This window comes from Lonchura striata, chromosome 1 (assembly GCF_046129695.1).
Source record: "Lonchura striata isolate bLonStr1 chromosome 1, bLonStr1.mat, whole genome shotgun sequence".
NCBI classification, from domain to species: domain Eukaryota; kingdom Metazoa; phylum Chordata; class Aves; order Passeriformes; family Estrildidae; genus Lonchura; species Lonchura striata.
In genome coordinates this window covers 103,239,823-103,258,769 of record NC_134603.1, presented here as the reverse complement: position 1 = coordinate 103,258,769, position 18,947 = coordinate 103,239,823, and the positions used below count along the sequence as shown (strand labels likewise).

Sequence of the window (18,947 nt, the reverse complement as noted above, 5' to 3'; positions counted from 1 at the left end):
ATCCATAAGTATAGAAGCAAATAGCACTTGTTTTAATTGAAAATATCAAACTTTCATAGCTCTAAACACATCAAAGACACATCCATTTGTGCATCTCTTCCAAAGGGGGAATTCTAGTGCTTTCAGACACACTGAAAAAGAATCAAGCTTATTAGAACCATGAGAAATTTTCAAATTGAAATGCCTTTCAACCTTCAAGTGGTTAAAATATGGAAATGGTTAATGCACTTAGCATGTGAAGCCACTTTAAACTGTGGGGTTTAACCAATTATCCCTATCAGCTGAGAAGTGCCAACTGACCACAGAGAGTCTTATGTCAATCTGACTTCAAGGTAACATATAGCGGTTTACATTTTAATGAAACAGTTTAATCTGTAGGTTCATTAGCAAAGAGAGTTTTAAGATGTTGTATTTTACTTTACAGAAGCATGCACTCAGCCTGTTGCTGTGGCTTGACTGAAGGACAATACTATTTTGAACCACTATAACTTGACAGTTCTTCAAGTGTACTTAAACTTTATATACCCAGAAAAGGGTAGTGATTTGCTTAGTGTCAGTGTAACAAAACTATTTCTAAACTAATTTATCTTTCATCCTTCAAGACAAAACTTAAATTGCTTAAGAAGTGCTATTTAGTTGGTCAGTTATTAACTTAACCTGAAAGAGGATGATGTCTCACCATGGGGGTAAAGAAGTGCCCAGAGTGATTTGAGACAAACTGAGTTACATTAATAAAGCTTTTGAGACCAGATAAGGGCTACTGGCTCTGGCACAGACTGGGGCAAATGATGAACACAATCACATAACCATGCCTTAACAAGTTACCATCTGTCAGCTGAGCTCTGGTTACTGGCTGTGATTAGATTTCATTTTGATAAAAAGCCAATGGAAAGAGGACAAATAAAATAAAAAATCAATCATATCCACAACTATAAAAATACTAATAGAATTTTAAATACCTGTCCAGGACTTGACCTCCTGTTTTCATCAGGTTTTTTGTCCCTTAAAGGGCGAGTCTTCTTTTTCAGAAGCCTGTTGTCCACTATTATTTATTTGTATTATCATTTGCTTAGAGACCGGAATCAGGACTCTAGACATGTGGAACAAGCATATTCTAGTTATTGTCTTACTTTGATTGACAAGGGTAGCAATAGTGCTTGAAGCATCCACAGAACACCATGTTATACATGAGCCTCTGATGTAATTTCCACAGTAGGCCTGTACTATGGCCTAATGGTGTATGGATGCTGCCGTGTGGACAAAGTCTCCACATAAACTTGGAAGCAACAGTATGAGGGTCTATGTTTCTGACAGAGAAGGGGTGCTGCAGGTACAGGCAGACATAGTATCAAAACTGAGGTCTCCCAATTCTCAAAATATGACTCCTGATAAGAATTCCTTGACCTCTACACCATCAATAGAAGGCAAGATCTTCTCTAGCCCTTTAAAATTAACAGAGCTTAACAGGAAAAATTAATTTCTTGTTCATCAGAATGATTATCTCCGTAAATTTCTTAGCCTCCTGCTGCTTCACTTTGAAGTGTGGGCATGATTAGGTATTATGTGAAGAGTTCTTACTTGTTTTCAGATTTGAGTATAGAAATGTATCTGTGCAGAGTACAGACACTATGGAAAAAATTCAGACACTTCAGAGTCAGGAGTCTAATATTCTTTACTTCAAGCAGCCATGTGTTTATTCAGGGTATTGCACTCAGCACCTAGAATGTTCAGCTAGCACCAATCTTTATGATAAGGGGAGCAAGGTGTTGCTAAAAAATTAAATCCCATTTAATTTTTTTAAATTTAAAAGCAGGTTAAGTCCCCACCCCTTTTGCAATGAGTAGTGAAGGACCAACTGTTTTCCAGTTGCACATAGAAGCCACAATAAGACACCTGCATTTAGACTTCAGAGCTTAATTTAAGGTGCTCTTCTTGATAGACTGTATTATTAATTTATTATCAATCATTCCTACATAAGGATACAAAGAGCATTACATATACCATGTGGCATATTCCATACAGTAAGCAGTTAGGGAAAAGAAAAGATCAGAAAAATAGAGTACACTTTTTTGTGTGCATCCTTTAAATTTTATTTTCTTGCTTTGTGTCACATTAAAAATGAGTCATTTATTTTGAATTATACCTATTTAGTGAGTTTAGGTCACCTTGCAGCTGCAAGGCAGTCTGAATTGCACTGCAGTGTTCAATGATTGCTGAAGAATTGTGGCATGGTATCATATCTGAAAGAAATAGTTGCAGTGGAATAATTAATGACATGATACATGTAAAGAAAATATTGTAGAAAGATGATGTGGTCATGGCAGTTTAGTAAAGGTGTGGTGTGGCATAAATCTACAATTACCATACAATTTATCCTAACTCATACATAATCTAGCAATTCAAGATAACTTATTAGAAACTCTGATTGCTAATTAACATTACTAACCTGTAGCTTAAGTCCTCAAAGTGTAAGTAAAAGAAAGAATTTTAAAAATATGCTGCCAAATAGCTCCAAATGTTTACTCTCCCTTTTAACTTCTGCTAATCTCTTCCTACCTCACATTTCATTATTTTATTTACCCAGTTCATTGTCATTCTCTTGTCTTGAGAACTCCTTTCTGCAGAGTAAAAACTGTCATTTTTCATGACTCAGTACGCCACAGCTGTAGGCTCAGGAGTGCAGGTACAAATCCTTGTAGGTCATCAGCACTGCTGACTTGGAACTGGCATTGAATTTGTAGCAAAGGTGGAATAAAACACATTACCTTCATCCTAGCATGACTGATAGGTCAGAGTACACTAAAATCCCATGAAGTTAGTTGGGATCTTTTAATAGCTAATTGCACCAAGCTGCCTATTTTCCATCTCCTATGTTGGAGGTCCTTACAAGTATATAATATGAACTTACACCTTAGTCATACCAGTGGTAGGTCTGGCACCTTAATGTGTAATTAGACAATGAATAGCAGCTTATCCAGAAGTTTGCAGCTACAAAAAGAGAGTAGTCCCATTTCCCTGTGCTTTGTTTTGGCCGTGATGCTTCTCTGGTAACACAGCCAAATTCAGTTTACTAATTCAGTGGAAAACTGACTGAAGTACCCTTGATCCATTGTATTTTCTCCTGGATCAATGAGCTGGGTGAGTTTGGAGCACAGTTAGATGAGCATCAGAGCTGGTAACAAAGTGAAGGACTGAACAGCCAGGGAAAGGTGCTGGATGCAGTATAGGTGGGAGCAGAAGTGAGCCTTTCTAAAAGCTGTAAGCTCAGAGGTGCTCAGCTTGTATTGCTTTACTATCTGCTTAAACCCCAGAATCATGGACTATGTGACTGCTGAAAGATGCTCTTCTTTCCTTTGGTGATGATGTGGTGGGTGCAACACAAGAGAAAGCAAGCAAAAAGGTGGTGTGAATCAGCTCTTGGGCAACCAAGATCTTAAGCTGCTGCAATTCTTTCTTCTGAGGGTTTGCCTATGACCTCCATAACAGAGGGCTGTGCTAATGATCTTGATTTCATGTTTGCAGTAGACTGGGAATATGCACTCCAAAGTTACCTTTATGTCAGCATGTGGTGAGTTATTAAGGTCTTCTTGCTCAGTCCTGATCCTGGGTATAACAATACAGGTATATTTGAGTATACAGCCATGACAAGCCTGTGAAAGCAAAGGTTTCTAGTTCTGACTGTAAAATGAGCACCTCAGAGCATTCATGTGGTTTCAGTCTCCAAGATCCAGGTGAAACATTGGCAGACTTCTTCCCTCCAAGGGAGAGAAAAAAACCGAAGCTCCCAAAGCAAAGATAACATTGCATAGCACCTGTCAGGGGGCAGCCATAGCAGGTTCTTAAGGAGACTGGAAGGTGAATCTGCTGGCCAGGAGCTGGTGCCATCATCCCTGGGAGGTGTGAGCAGGGCAGGCTTAGGGAGGCTGGGGTCATACCAGAATGTCTGGCAGGTTCATGATAAGAGATATGAGGCTATGCCAGGCCATTGGCCAGCTCAGTGCCAGGGCAGGACTGTGGGGAGCTGGATGTCAGCACTCCTGAGACAGGGACTGACAGTCCCGGCTGGGCTGAAATGGGCTTGTAGGCAGGGACAGGGACACTAGGGTCTGTTGGTGCTGTTGGGACATTAACTATACTGGTCTTTGCACAAGTCCACATCCATGAGAAAATAACCCCCAAATCAAACTGATAAACTCTGAAAATATTGTCAGAATTTTTCCTCCTTGAAGGAAGAAAGTCCAGTGATGCCTGAACCCCTTCTGCCATCGTGCCAACCTTGCAGGTTTTCTCCAGGATGGTTCATCCTTGCTCCACCTGTACCTCCTGAGACAGCTACTAGTTTTCAAAACTCTTTGTTGCTCAGAAATTGCAGCAAGGTGACTTTAAAACTGGTTCTTCAGTTTTCTGTGTGTGCACAGATACATTTTACTTACCAAGGCAAATGCTAATTGCAAGATATCAGAACAATTGTCAGCAGTGTGGAACCTAATTTTCTACTATGTAGACATCTATGTTGGTTGCCTGTATTAGAGTTGTCATGCTTTAAATGTCAGCACCATTTTAACATCTATAGAAGTCTGTAGAATTAATGATGAGAGTGATTCTTACTGTAAATGTATTGGAAATGGCAGCGCTCAGTTACCTGTAAATGTTAAAACATTGTCTACTGAGAGCTGACAAAGACAATTAGTAGATGCATGCTTTGGTTTGTCAGATGTTCAGCCCCTGAAGACCTGTTTCAGCTCACTTTGTGTTCATCTGAATGTTATTCATGGTGCCAAGAGGAGCTGTCCAGCCCAAGATTATAGTGACTTCTTGTACTGGTTTAGGACAAATTTGGGAGAAAATCTCCAAAGTGGCCCCTCCCCAAACCGGTTTGGGAAAATATTTCCTTGGAGAAAAGTGGGAAAAAACCTGTTTCTTTGCCAGGCAAAACATTCACCAGCACAAAAATGAACAATATTAAACAATAAAACCTCTTGCCACTCCAAAGGAGATGACAAACTCAGAAAAATCCTCTTTGTGGGCTGTAGCTCAGCTTATTCAATCTCTTATCGGTCCCTCCGGCACTGGAAATGCCGCGGTTCAGGCCTGACCCAGTGGGCCACAGGTGTGAGCTGCTGGGGCTCCTCTGGGTGTTCAGTCCAGAGCAGGTTTGAGCAGGTCCAAAAAAAAGAAAAACCACAGTCCAGGGAGTCCAGGGAACTTCTCTGCCTCAGCTAGCTAAAAACTAACTAGAAGCAAAGGCAAGCTCGATCCTGCTGTGTGTCCATCTGCAGACAGCACAGTCCAGGAGCAGGAATGTGGAGGAGCGAGTGCAGTGTCTGAGAACACTGAAAACTCCGTGCTCCTTCTCTCGCCCTTCACTCTCAGAACCAGTCTTAAAGGTGCAAAACTTATTTCAGGGCTAAACAGATGAATGGGGATACAAGCACCATAAAGTCCCCCCAGGACACTTCTGCCCTTGGGAAGAGAGGGGGGAAACTGTAAATGGCTCAAGATGTTCTGCGGGGGCTGCATCACTGGTGCTCTGGGTGGAGACTGGTGTGTGAGCACTGCAGGGGGGTGCCCGGGACTGGCCTGTTCAGGTGGCAAGGGAGCTGTTGTAAAAGTTTTTGGGGAAAGATAACAGGGCAATCTGCCCTTATGGGAAGCAAAGGCAGAGCATGTACATGGGCTTTTTTTTCAGGACTGCCCTGCCAAAATGCAAACAAAAAGAGTTCTAATGCTTCTGTACAACCTTCCTAGTGGTTGTTTGGATGAAAAATGTCGATGTTCCTAGAGCTAAGTAGTTTACGTACTTTTATGTAAATATCTTTATTGTTTTAGATTGTACTGGGTAGTGGGGAATAGTCATCAGTCTGTATCATTCAGAACCAGTACAGATTTCTTTGAGTAATTTCCAGTAGTTACAGACTGTCGTGACAGGATAATTTATGTGTGAATTTTATACATTTCATATCATAACTTGCAGTTCACTACTGAACTGGACTCTTCCACTATATCTGAAAGGAATCCAGACCCCTCCTGAATTCAAAGTCTGAATATGCATCTGGATTCTTTTACATTCCAGAAAGATGCTTCCACTAATTATCTTATTTGTGCTTTATGTAAAATCTCTCAAAGTAGATAGTGAAGATAGTGCATCTGCAACTGAAGACTTAGTGTAAGTGGTTGAATTTTTGACTTGGACAATAAAGATGGCACAGCAGCAAAAATCCCCAAATGTCTTTAGAAAGCAAACACAGAAAGGTCACTAAACAAAATTCACGAATCAGTTCCAACACATATGCACACAAGTATTTTTTCCTAGTATTCATTCAAGTCCCATTAATTATTTCCTACCATTGACATTACTCATAGTCTTTTTTCAGAAAACATGAGAAATTTTATTAATTTAAAACTCTTCTGAATCTAGGCAGCTGTACAAATATACTATCCCCTCTCCTCTTTCAACGTTCCACACACCCCTGACGACAAATCTCTGTGATTTTTCTTCCAGGAGGATGTGTAAGAAAAGACTTCGAAAAAAGTTGTTAGGCACTTTTTTTATGGTTATTTTATATGTGCTTTCACTTTGCTTCAGGCAATGGCAGAAAAAAAAAAAATCAATCCATATTTGCATGGAATGAAAAGATGAAAAGGGAAAAAACTTCTTCCAAAATAATTAGCTGTGTGGTATAAGGAATGGAATCATCAAAAATACTTGACTTTTTCTCCTGCTGCTGCTGCTGCTGCTACTGTTGCTGCTGAGCCCTTAAAATACCCAGGCGCATTAAGAAAAATAGTTAGGAAGGTTTATTTTGGGATACAGGCTGCTCTTGTTCTGGAGAAAAGTAAATGCTAGCCTTTTTATGAAGCCTGAAACCTCCCCAGTTCTAATTTTGGAGTGAGTGCTTTAAAATGCATCTGAGACCAGAAACAGCATAGCAAGGCATTTCTTTAGACAAAGATTAAATGGGTCAAGCACTCATTCACAATGGTTTGAAATGTGTCTACAATAGCTACAAATGAAAAGTTTTATGCATCCGTCTCCATGCCTATGGCATGTTTGTGTGTGCATATATAAATACAGAAATACATGTATTCACATAAACATCAGGATTTGTGTGACTATGTATCCACATGAACATACATGGTAAATGTGGTTAATCTTGCATCTCTTCCAAAAGGCTCTGGGAGACGCAGAAAGGAAATGTACTTACATTTAGTTTTGTCAGAATATACTTGAAAAATAGTTTATTAAAAATGTGAGGACTCCTGAATGACTGAAACATACAACCTTATTATGGGAGAGCATTAACAGTGGGTAACTCCGGCACGAAAGATTAATATTGCTTATAAAAAGCCTGGTGTAGACTGTTTGTTGTGCTGGCAGCAACACTGTATAGGAGGTGATTTTTTGGTGCCTGGCAATGATTTTTGCAGAACGTACTGTGTAATCATTGTCTACAATGCACTTTTTTCTACCATAAAACCTGTAGAAGGAATAATATGGCTCTCATTTTTCCTCTAGCTTCTAAGGAGAACTCTAAAATATATACCTCATGCCAGTAGCCCATAAACTCCAGTTGTACTAAGGCACTGTGCAATCTGAGGCTACCAAGATCAATAAAATCATTCGACCCACAAATATTTCTACAGCTATAGTTCTGTGAAAAGTTAGAGAAGCATATATATCTATATGTAGGAAAAAAAAGAGGCTATTGTTGGTAGGAGGAGCAAAATCTGCTGGATTTAGACAGCAAGAGAATGAACTGCAGAAATGTGATGTTCATGGTCTCATACCAGAGAAGTAGAAATTTAAGAGATGCAATACATTCAGGAAATAGATTTAAGAGGGATGGATGACTGTTTCTGGCAGTTGCTAATAAGACATAGAATATTTCCTGTCAAGGTCACTGATTTTACTCCGTTTCATTATCAATTATTAAATATCTCTTCCTCTTGTTATTAGTTTACAAGCTGTTTTCACATGAGGGGATGCCATTTGGTGTCCTGTGTGAGGTGAATTGTTGATGATGAATCAGGCTCAAAGCAGAGTGGTATCTGTCACAGGAAAATTGTTGTTATATCAGTACTAGCCTGCACTGTGTCCTGACTCTGTCAGGAGTCTCAAGAGGAAGGACAAGGTCTAGGTAGGGGTATAGAGCTTGATTATTTTTTTTCCTCTCTTGTTGTATGTGCTATACTGCATCAGTGAGAAAGATGGGTCTAGATTTTTCCACCAGTCTGATACTTCTCACATGCAATAAACTTCTTCCCAGTATGGGTGCAGGGAGTGTACTAGGTGGTCAGCAGTTGGCTCTTTACTCAGGCATGCTTATAGAGGACCACCTTACTATATGAACTAAGAATTATTAATTTTAATTTTTCTTCTTTGTCACTGTAGGACACATGAAAGCATGAGGCAAGCCACCTGCTACTTGCAAGGTAAAGAAGAAAGTTTATTCTCTGACTCCGACCTTTATACTTTCCCAAAGATGACATTGGATTGGAGAGTGAATGGGCCACCTCTCCAAAAAGATTGGACAAACTACCAGTACATCAAGTTTCTCCACCCCCATAAAAGTATGTAAACAATATGTTGTTTACAGAAATTGTGTGGGAAAGTTCTCCAACAGAATGTAAACTCAGAAGGCTTTAGAAAATCTTAAGAATCAGGGTGACACTTCTTCATCACAATGGTAGCTTAAATTGGAATTTAAACAACTGAGAGACAAAGAAGGGATTTGATCATATTAAAAAAATAATAAAAGCCTAAACTGCTTCAATACTTATATATATATATATATATATAAAGAGCACATTTCAGTTCATTTTTTCCTCATAAAATTCCTTATCTAAGGAAAATTCTCTGAGATTCATTAACAAAAATACAGATCTTGCCAGCAAGTCAGTCCACAAAAAGAATAGTTTTCCTTCTGAACAGATATGGTATGTTCTTCATGTTGCTCTAGGAGGAAAAAAAATATTACTGAGATAATGTGGGCAAGCAGAAAATTCAAAGCACAATCATAAGGTCCCTCTCTAAAGAACCTAATGAAACTCTGAGGCAGTGAAAAGTTATCTGCTTTTTTGTGGAGGTGGATGGGGTAGGGATTTGGATACACCTGTGTTCATACATTATATTTATGTGCTCAGCCTTTTCTGTGTTCTGTTCTTCTTGCACCTTTGCTATTGAAGCAGCTTGTGTGCTTGCCTTTCAACCAGTTGTGGTCATAGAGAAGTGAGTTGGCTTAAAAAGTTTGAAAACTATGTGTTTCTTGAGGTTGTCCTAACTAAAATGAGATAATGAATTATAAGAAGAGATTATCTGCTGGAAGATATGAAGAGATATTTTTCAACTCATGGGGGTAGGGATGAGAAAGGGGCATAGCAGACAATCCTGCTCTTTGCAGAGCCCATTTGCCTATGCCAAGAAAAAATGATGGATGATCATCTTCTGAAATTTGCTGCCTAGTGGATCTGGATATGAGGATTTTGGGAAAGACTGTAAATTGCATCTGACAGCTATATTTATAGTCTTTAACCCTGTTCTTATTGTGTTTTAAACATCAAAGGCAAAGAAAAGCAATGGTTGAAACACTGGAAAGCCTCAAGGAAAGTTACTAGGACTGACCAAAGAAATGGGGAAATAAATACATGCAGATTATCTGGACTATACTTAAAAATTGCTGTACATAAGAAAAGGTCTTCAGGATTACATTTTTTGCCCAGTTAGTGTATTACTTGCTAAACTCTCTATTTCATCAGTTTTTCCATTTTGAAGACTGGTCAGTCACCTATGCTGCACTTTCCAGCTCCTCAGTCTCTGTGGCTGAGCAATGATTTTGCTTCCTTTTTCATATGTCCCATGGTGGCATACTGAAGGGTCCTGGAGGATAAGGGCAGTCATGGAGGGTCCTTAGGCCTCAGGAGCCAGGAACCCCATGCTTTAGGCGTGTGCATTGCAGGGTCTATTGCATTACGCAGCCACAGGATTTATCGCCAGACAGCCCCTGAAGATGCAACCCAGAGAAGAGAGATGGCTCTAAGCTTGATGTGGTTTAGCCTTGCAGAATGTCTGGCTTGCACAGTGCTTTGTAGCAGAGCATGTCTTCTTCTCCTTGGAGGGTTGTTTTCTTAGAGAAATAAGCCTCATTGCCAAACATGAGCAACATTCATTCCAACAAATTGAACTGGGTATAGAATTTTCTGGAGTCCTCTAAGCTATTTTATGGAATAGGTGCTGCTGTAGTGAGCCTCAGAGCTTCTTTGAAAGCAGATGAGCATTTGAAAAAAGAGGAAAGTTTTAGAAAAAAAAGTCCAAATCCTTTACACTTCTCGAATCAACATTCCATCAGGTAAGCAACAAAGCTACTTAAGATAAACCTATATTCTTGTACATTTGCATATCTCCCCCCACTTTAAATAACGCTTGATGATAATAGCAAACACAAATAGCCTTAAACCTGCTAGAGATTTTGTTAATACAAACAAGAATAGAATTTCTAATACAATACTTCATAACCAGTATCTACAGAGATGCTATTTTCCTCTCCCCCTTCCTTTTAATCACCTTCCCAGTGCAAGAGGAATGGAGTGCTTTTTTTTGGCTAGAGATTTTCTTCATCCTAAATTATAAAAATATACCTGCTCTATTGGAAATTGAAGGGACAAACTGCTTTCTTTGAAACGCAGTACCTCTCCACAGTAAGGAACAGTTTTACAGGAAGTAAAGGCCTATATATATGTTGTGCTGGGAAAAGCTTTGTACCCATTTATTATTATTTCGATGCACTCCTGAAAAGTAAACTTCTTTGAAAAATTTAGGAGACAACTTTGTGAAAGGAAGGATGTGAGACCAACACTGGTCCTTTCTCGTATGCTTTTCCAAGACATCAGTGGCTGGTCTTCTAAATCACATGAAAATTATTAAGAACTTCAAGCACCAAGAAAAATGAAATCTGATTTCCCAGGATATGCATCTCCTGGTGGCTTGTGAGCTCAGTGATATTTCTTTCTAAGCTGGGGTTTTTAGAAAGACTATTTTTAGACTTGTCCTAGTTGATTCTCTTGGGTGTTCAGTAAAGTTTACTTACTCGAGCTAATAATGCGCTTAACTTTATTTGCCCAGCTAATGTTAGTGGTGCCTTGATGCTATCTCCATGGATACATTTAGTGACATGTGTAAGTCTTCACAGGTTTGGACATACCCTCAGCATTTGTGAAGCAATACTCTTATTTATCACCTTTTCTCACTCATTCATCAGTAAATCTTGATGCCCTTTATTATTTTTGACTCAGAAGGGACTGTATCTCAACAGGAAAGGTATGTGCTGTTTCTTCTAAAATTAATATATCTATTTCTGGCTTGCCAGTTGACTGCCAAAAACACTGCTGAAGATAATCTGGAGGGGAGCTTACTTACAAGTACTTACTGCAGCCTTTTTCTCACCTGGGAGTCCAATCTACCTCTTTTTTCTCTAGGCTATTTTCATTAAACCTGTAGTTATCTATCTCCTTTATGTCAGATTTGTTTTAAACTGGACAATCTTTTAAATAATTGAGGTTAAAGCTGTATGAAATCTAAGCAGATAAAGAAAGAAGCATGCAATGAGTTGTTTCTTTATGATACCAAGCTAACATGGCTGTGTAAACATTTACATACATCCAGCTTGCTGATACATGATTGAATTAAACAAGAGATGCTGGCTTTGCATATAAGCACATTCATTTTTACATATTAAATAATTAAGTATTAAATTAATTAATTAATATAATTAAAACAGGAAAAACCAAATCTGCACATAAATGATAAATAACTATACTACATGGTTCTTTGAAAATCGACATTACCTTCCCATGCTCTAAAAACCAGGAATGATTGCATATTAAAGAATATTCAAAATTAGCCTTATTCTCCTAGCCCTATTACTCCAGTAAAATAATCTTGGGCTCAATATTTATATTTAAAAAAATTAACTTGTTCAGGACAGTCAGGTTTCAATTTTAATGTGAAATTCAACCCATTTCCAGACACAGTAGTAATATGTCAAATTCTCATCCTCTGTTGATACATGGGATCACATGACTGTTTTTGATATTGCACCTTTAGCCACAGCAGAGGAAAGCGTGTTGTAAATAATACAGATTTCTCAGAACCTTGATGTACAGTGAGTGTATGCTCAGCTGATACCAAGAGATTAACAGGTTTTAACTGCAGTGTATGGCTGTTCCAACACATTTTAGGAAGAGACATGGTCTGTCAGTTCTGCCTTTTCTTTTTTTTTTTTTTTTTTTTTTTTTTTTTTTTTTTTTTTTTTTTAACAAATTAATTTGGCTTCTTTCCTTTTCAGTTGTGGTGTTTATTACATATTGCCTATTGAATAATTTCTATGAATCTATCATGACCTGTAAAGTGCTTATGCCAATGTGGATTTTGGATCCCTGCACTTTGTGTTCCTCACTCTGGATATACAGACCACCTGGCAAGTTTTGATCCCCAGATGAGCTGATAACTCTGGTGCACATGCTTGGGATTAGTTATACCACAGATCCAAAATAGTGCTGCTGTAAGTTCTATTATTGGTCAGTATGGAAATTTGTTAGGGTACCTTCAGAAGGAAGTCTCTTAAATGAAGTGAAACAATAGAGAGTATTTAAAAAATAAGTAATGGCTCATGTTCTTGCATTTATTCCTCTCAATGTTCCCCTCACTATTTCCCTCATGTTACCCTCCAGATTAGCTGCAGCACTGTTTTTGGCAGTCAACTGCTGAGCTAGAAAGCGCAGTATTAATTTTAGAAGAGACATGCTCATACCTTTCCTGTTGATATACAGTCCCTTCTGAGTTGTTTGTTTTTCAAAAATAATAAAGGGCATCGAGATTTACTGATTAATGAGTGAGAAAAAGTGATAAATAAAAGTATTGATTCACATATGCTGAGGGTAGGTCCAATCCTGTGAAGGCTTACACATGTCACTAAATTTATCTAGGAAGGTAGTATCAATGCATCACTAACATTAGCTGGGTAAATAAAGTTATGCACATTATGAACTTACAAGATCAGTCTCTTTAGATTGCACAACTAGTAAATGAAAATAGCTGCTGCTTTTCAAGAGATAGCCACTTCTCTTCAGCTGCTTTTAACCTGAATGAAGTGTAATTTTGGAGAAAGTTTCATGCTCCTCTGTTTAAGAACATATAATTGGGCTGAAAATTTAAAAAGGACAGAGGCAAAATGGCATAAAACACCATAGTGCCTTCCTTGCAAAAAGAAATCAAAGGATCTTCAGAATTTTGCATTCTTTTCTTTCAGTTAATAGTTAAAAGACAAATTAATATATTTTAGAGAAAGGTAGCAAGAGTTTACAAGGACATGAGGTGTTTAAAATTAATAGTATTACTTGGAATTGTCTGATGTAGTTCCCAAGCCATTCTCCATGATATTTGAAAAATAATAGCAATCAGGTAAATCCCAGGTGACTGGAAAAGGGGAAATATTTTACCCATGTTTGAAAAGGGTAGAAAGTACGACCCTGGGAATTACCAGCCTGTCAGCCTCACCTCTGTGCCTGGGAAGGTGTGTTAAGGCAAATGGAGGACAGGGAGGTGATTCAGGACAGCCAGCATGGCTTCACCAAGGGTGAGTCCTGCCTGACCAACCTAGTGGCCTTCTCCAATGGAGTGACTAATTGATCAGTAAACAAGGGAAGTGTTACAGATGTCATCTATTTGGACTGCTATAAAGTCTTTGACACTGTTTCAACATCCTTCACCCTAAATTGGAGAGAGATGGATTTGGTGAGTGGACCATTATATGGATAAGAAATTGTTTGGATGGTCACATCCAGAGGGTAGTGGTCAGTGGCTCAGATCGCAATGGACATCAGTGATAAGTGGTGTCTTTCAGCAGGTATTGGGACTTGTGTTAACTGATATCTTCAATAATGACATGGACAAAGGGATCAAGAGCACCCTCAACAAATTTGCAGATTACACCAAGCTGAGTGGTGCAGCTGTCATACTTGAAGGATGGGATGCCATCCAGAGGGACCTGGGCAAGCTCAAGTGGACCCATGGAATTCTCATGAGGTTTCAAGACCAAGCGCAAAGTGCTGCATCAGGGCAACCCCTGGTATCAGCACAGGCTGGGAGATGAACAGATGGGGAGCAGCCCTGCTGAAAAGGACCTGGGGGTGCTGCTGGATGAGAGGCTGGACGTGACCCAGCCATGTGCACTCACAGCCCAGAGAGACAACCATAAAAAGCAGTGTGGCCAGGAGGTCCAGGCAGGTGCTTCTGCCCCTCTGCTCTGCTCTGCTCTGGTGAGACCCCACTTGGAGTGCTGCATTCAGCTCTGGGGTCCCTAGCACTGAAAGGACATCAACCTTTTGGAGTAAGTCCAGAGGAGGCCAATAGGCCAAACTGATCAGAGGGATGGAACACCTCTCCTATGAGGAAAGGCTGAGAGGACTGGGGTTGTTCAGCCTGGAGAAGAGAAGGCTTTGGGATGACTTAATTGCTCCCTTCCAGTACTTGAAGGAAACCTAAAAGAGATTGAGAAGTACCTTTTACAAGACCATGTGGTGACAGGGCAAAGGAGAATGGATTTTAATTGAAAGAGAATAGGGTTAAATTAGATATTAGAAAGAAACTCTTCCCTGTGAGGGTAGTAAGGTACTGGAACAAAGAGCCCAGAGAAGCTGTGGATGCCACATCCCTGGAAGTGTATGAGATCCAGATTGGATGAGGCTCTGAGCAATCTGGTGTAGCAAAAGCTGTCCTACCCATGGCAAGAATTTGGAACTAGATGAACTTTAACGTCTCTTCCAACTAAAACCATTCTATGATTCTTTGACTAAAACCTAACCAAAATGACTGAATGTAAGCACAAGTTCTTCAATGAATTTTAAAAACAAGTGAGGCAGAGGTTACATGCTGCCTCCAGGAAATCCATGCTTCTGGTTCAATTCTGGCTGTGCCAGGATCAATTGCAGATTGTCACACAATTCAGATTTTTGCAGTGTCACAACTTATTGTCTTCTAAGACCTTCAGTATTCTGGGACCATTTGAGGAACTTTTCTGGGGCCATCAATGACAGAGAACATACAAAATTATCTTCCTGTTGGTGGTATTGATGGATAATTTGGATGCCAGGATCTCATTAGCTGAACACCAACATTATGTGATGTCTGAAAAAAGGGAGTGAATCCATCCCTGACAAGCTGATTAATGCTGTGATGGTAGAGGCTGGATTTTAAGCCACACCACAAAACCAGAATCTTGAGGTCTTTTAGGACTGGTCCACTCATGTAGTCCCTACCACAGTTTTATTACCATCAAAGCCATTTTTTGCTGACCCTTGATTTGTGTATGAGTCTCTGGCCTCACCCAAGACCCATCCACACTGAGTATACCTGTGATCATAATGTCCCGGGTTGTAAGATAAGTTTGTATTCTATTTGCCATCTGTTGGAGGTTGGGCAGGAATGGAGGAACCTCACAACCCACAGGGGAGCCAGAGATTGCTATCATCACTGAGTCTTGTCAAACCAAGACACACACACACAGCTCTTGGTCTGAGAAATGTTTTGACATGAGGCCACTGATTATACAAGAAGTTCAGTGTCCAATAAAATGAAAGACTTGTTACTACTTGAGCTGCTACATGCCCTCCCTGCAGCTGGTGGATTATACACGGCTGTTGCCAATGTTTTAGACAAACCAGGGCTATTGGGATCTGGATTAGAAACCACAGGCTGGTGGGCTACCTGGTGACTTTTCTCAGTCCTGACCACTGTTGTCTGTCCATAGTGTGGCAAAATGCAATAGTAAAGGACTGTGAATGATAGAAAAAACCAAAAATTCAGGTCTGTAGAGCAGATGGAGAGAGAAGGGGAAAAAAAAAAATCTTTCAAGTCTTTAGTTCTCAAATATTTTCAAGAACTTCACAATCTTGTATGGGACTGATTAACATTATTCTGGATTCTCAGATTAAAAAACAAACTCTCCTGGAACCTTCCCTGTTTTACTTCCTGACTGCTTGTTTGATTGAAATTTAAGCCAGTAGAAGAGAATCTTTGCTTATTGAAGCCCTGCTAGTACTAAAAGAGTTTTTAACAGGTATAGATTTAGGCTGTGATCAATACTAAAGCAGCTACATAGGGGAAGAGACTGTATCAAAACATATGTTTTACAGCTTCTGTGTAGTTCTCTGACCTTACTGCCTTCTTTCCTCCCATCACACCTATCTTAAGGAAAGACAGGACACAGACATAGTTCCTAGTTTATCAAGAGGATTGCAAATATGTTGGGATTTTTGTGTTTTAGGGATTTTGTTAGTTTATTTCTTTTCTTTTCTTTTTTTTTTTTTTTTTTTTTCTGGAAGTACAAAAGACAGGCATGGAAAGCAATGTTCTTCCAAAACTCCTCGTCCTTTATGATGCACTTAAGGAGCTCTGAAGTCCTGTCATAGTCAATTTCTAGAAATTTGATTTTTAAGCAGTCTGTAAGGACTGTGAAGTCTTATAGTCAGTATTCAGTAGCTTTAAGGTCGGATCTATTTTGAGATTTCAGTGATCAATAGGAACTTAATTGGTTAAATTTGCAGTCACCGTTTCTTGCAACTTAATAGACCCAGATTATTTGGACTGTAATGGCTAGGTAGGATCATGTGTATATGAGGCAGCTAAAATATTTATAGTATGATGAAAAGAAGTTTTGCATTTTTAAATAGACTTGGTGGAAAAAGACTCCAATCAATGTTTGCTTGCTGCTTTACCACAATAGAATGAAAAAACACACGTTCAACTTTTAGTAGTTGGTATGAAAGCACAAAGGGTTGCTCTCCACACTCTTGTATTGTATAAGTAGATGAATGACATGTGATTGAAGTGGCTGTTAGACCAGAGTGTGGAGACATGATGCCTAGAGGACCTGATGCAATCTCTGCCTTGTTTATGAAGCTTCTATCATTATGTCTACAAGAAAGCCACCTTTTTTGTTCACTTTATTATGTACCTCATAAAATAGAGAAAAATTGCATGTAAAAGGGAGATTCTGTTATAGAAAAATATCACAATAAATAAATATTCCAAATGCTCTCTCTTTCTCAATGTAAATAAATACTTTCTTTTAGTTTTGATTATTTAACACATGATATTGGAAAAGCAAAACAATATTAAACAAAATCAAAGAAAACAGTCTTTGTAAAAATTTTATTCCCAAGACTCAAACATAATATTCTAAGGTTGTCAGTTTCTATTTCAAGGCTGTTTAAAAAAAATTATAATACAACAAATTAATTTCTCAAATATGCTGATATTTGAGAATCCTGTATTTTGACAGAACTCAATATGACTCAAGAGAAGTGGCTTGAAAACCAGGCATTTCTGTGACCTAATATCATAATTACAGAAAGAATTGAATAATGAACCCTATGAGCTCTGGCAAAAATGCAAGAGAAATAATTAAAACAGCTGACCATTTGAATTAACAGCCTCTCTAACACACTCCTATCACTTACCAGAGCTTTGTTATGGAAATGTGGATGGAAGCATGGAGGGTACACTGACCTTCATGTCCATCTGTACTTTGCTCCATTTGGCCTGGGAGACAACACACACTCACCTGGGGGGTTCCAGAGCACTCCTGAGGGAGATCCTCTGCTCTGCAATACCTGTAGAGAAAATAAGACATCGCCAATGTGTGCACCCACTCTGGGTACAGAAACAGTGTTTAGTTTTGCAGATAAAGTTATGCTCCGCAGTGCAAATGGATTTTCTCTCTTCTTTTTTTCAAGCATTTAACTATTTTTGTATTGAACTGATGTGAAATTACATGAGCTTGGATAATGTGAATAATGCATGAGATTTAAGACAAACACATGAAAGGAGCTTATTTTTCATGTCAAACAATTCTTTATTTTTTATGGTACAAATTAAAAGTGACAGTTCTGAAGCTGTTAAGAAATACACAAAGTGCAGCTTTACTGACCATACAGATATTGCTCTAGATTAAGTACAGTTTTTGTCAGTTTTTTTATTTTTTATTTTTTTCATGTTAAGCAACCTGTGCAGATAAATCAGCTTTGGTTTCAAAGTCAGAGTAATAAGGAGCTTTTAAATATCCAGTTTGTATTCTTGGTCACAAGTCCACCATATCCACTCCTTTTTTTTTTTATTCATATTTTTTAACAACACAATACAGTCCATTTTGTACTGCCATCTTTCCCCTTGCATGCTCCATGCACGGAAAAACAGATCTCTTTGCAGTGCTTCGTAAGTGACCCTGGTGACCATTCTGTAGATTATAGCACATAGGACAAAAAAAATAATAATAGTAATAATAATAATTAATAATAATAATAATAGTAATAATATCACTTTTTAACAATAAATAAACGAATGTGCCCCACATAGTCTCAAGTTGGAAACAAGCAAACCACATGACAAAAAGCTCATTACAAAATGTTTTCCAAACAGATTTTACAGTCAAACATTGACATGGAAATCAATTTCCTCTTTTATCTTCTTACTTGAATGTTGGTCAATAACTGGGTACAAGTAGAGTGCTGAGGTAAAACACTGATGAACAGTTTTATTTTTGTATTTTTTTAAAATAGTAACAGTTTAGTATTGCGAGATTGTCAGCAACATTTAGCCATATCTATACAATGTGCATATACCTACATACATTGAGCTTTGGTCCAGCATTGAGAAGACGAGCAAAGGCATTTTACATATTTCTTTTTGGTTATAGCTTGAGTTCTTTGATACGCCTCTACTTGTTCCTTCCTAGCTCCTTTTTGCTTCCTTGTTCTCTCTCTTTTTCCTTTTTTTTCTCTTTTTTTTTTTTTTTCCTTTTTTGGCTTTTTAAAAATTTTTTTTCAGTAATAATGTAAAGAAATTGGAACCATTTGAATGCATTTGATTTCTTCAACTGTCCAAAATAGCTTTT

General features: G+C 38.5%; 1 protein-coding gene across 2 annotated transcripts in view; it reads right to left on the bottom strand.

The window, feature by feature from the left end:
* Positions 1-18,947, bottom strand: part of POU6F2 (POU class 6 homeobox 2) — a 352,332-nt gene that overhangs the window by 26,001 nt on the left and 307,384 nt on the right. Inside the window, exon 12 of one of the 2 annotated variants that reach the window (XM_021546755.3) lies at positions 17,619-17,667. In XM_021546755.3, the coding sequence (XP_021402430.2) occupies positions 17,619-17,667 (49 nt within the window). Of the gene's footprint in view, positions 1-16,365; positions 17,668-18,947 lie in introns of those variants that run through there. The other variant, XM_021546747.2, reaches the window with a different exon arrangement.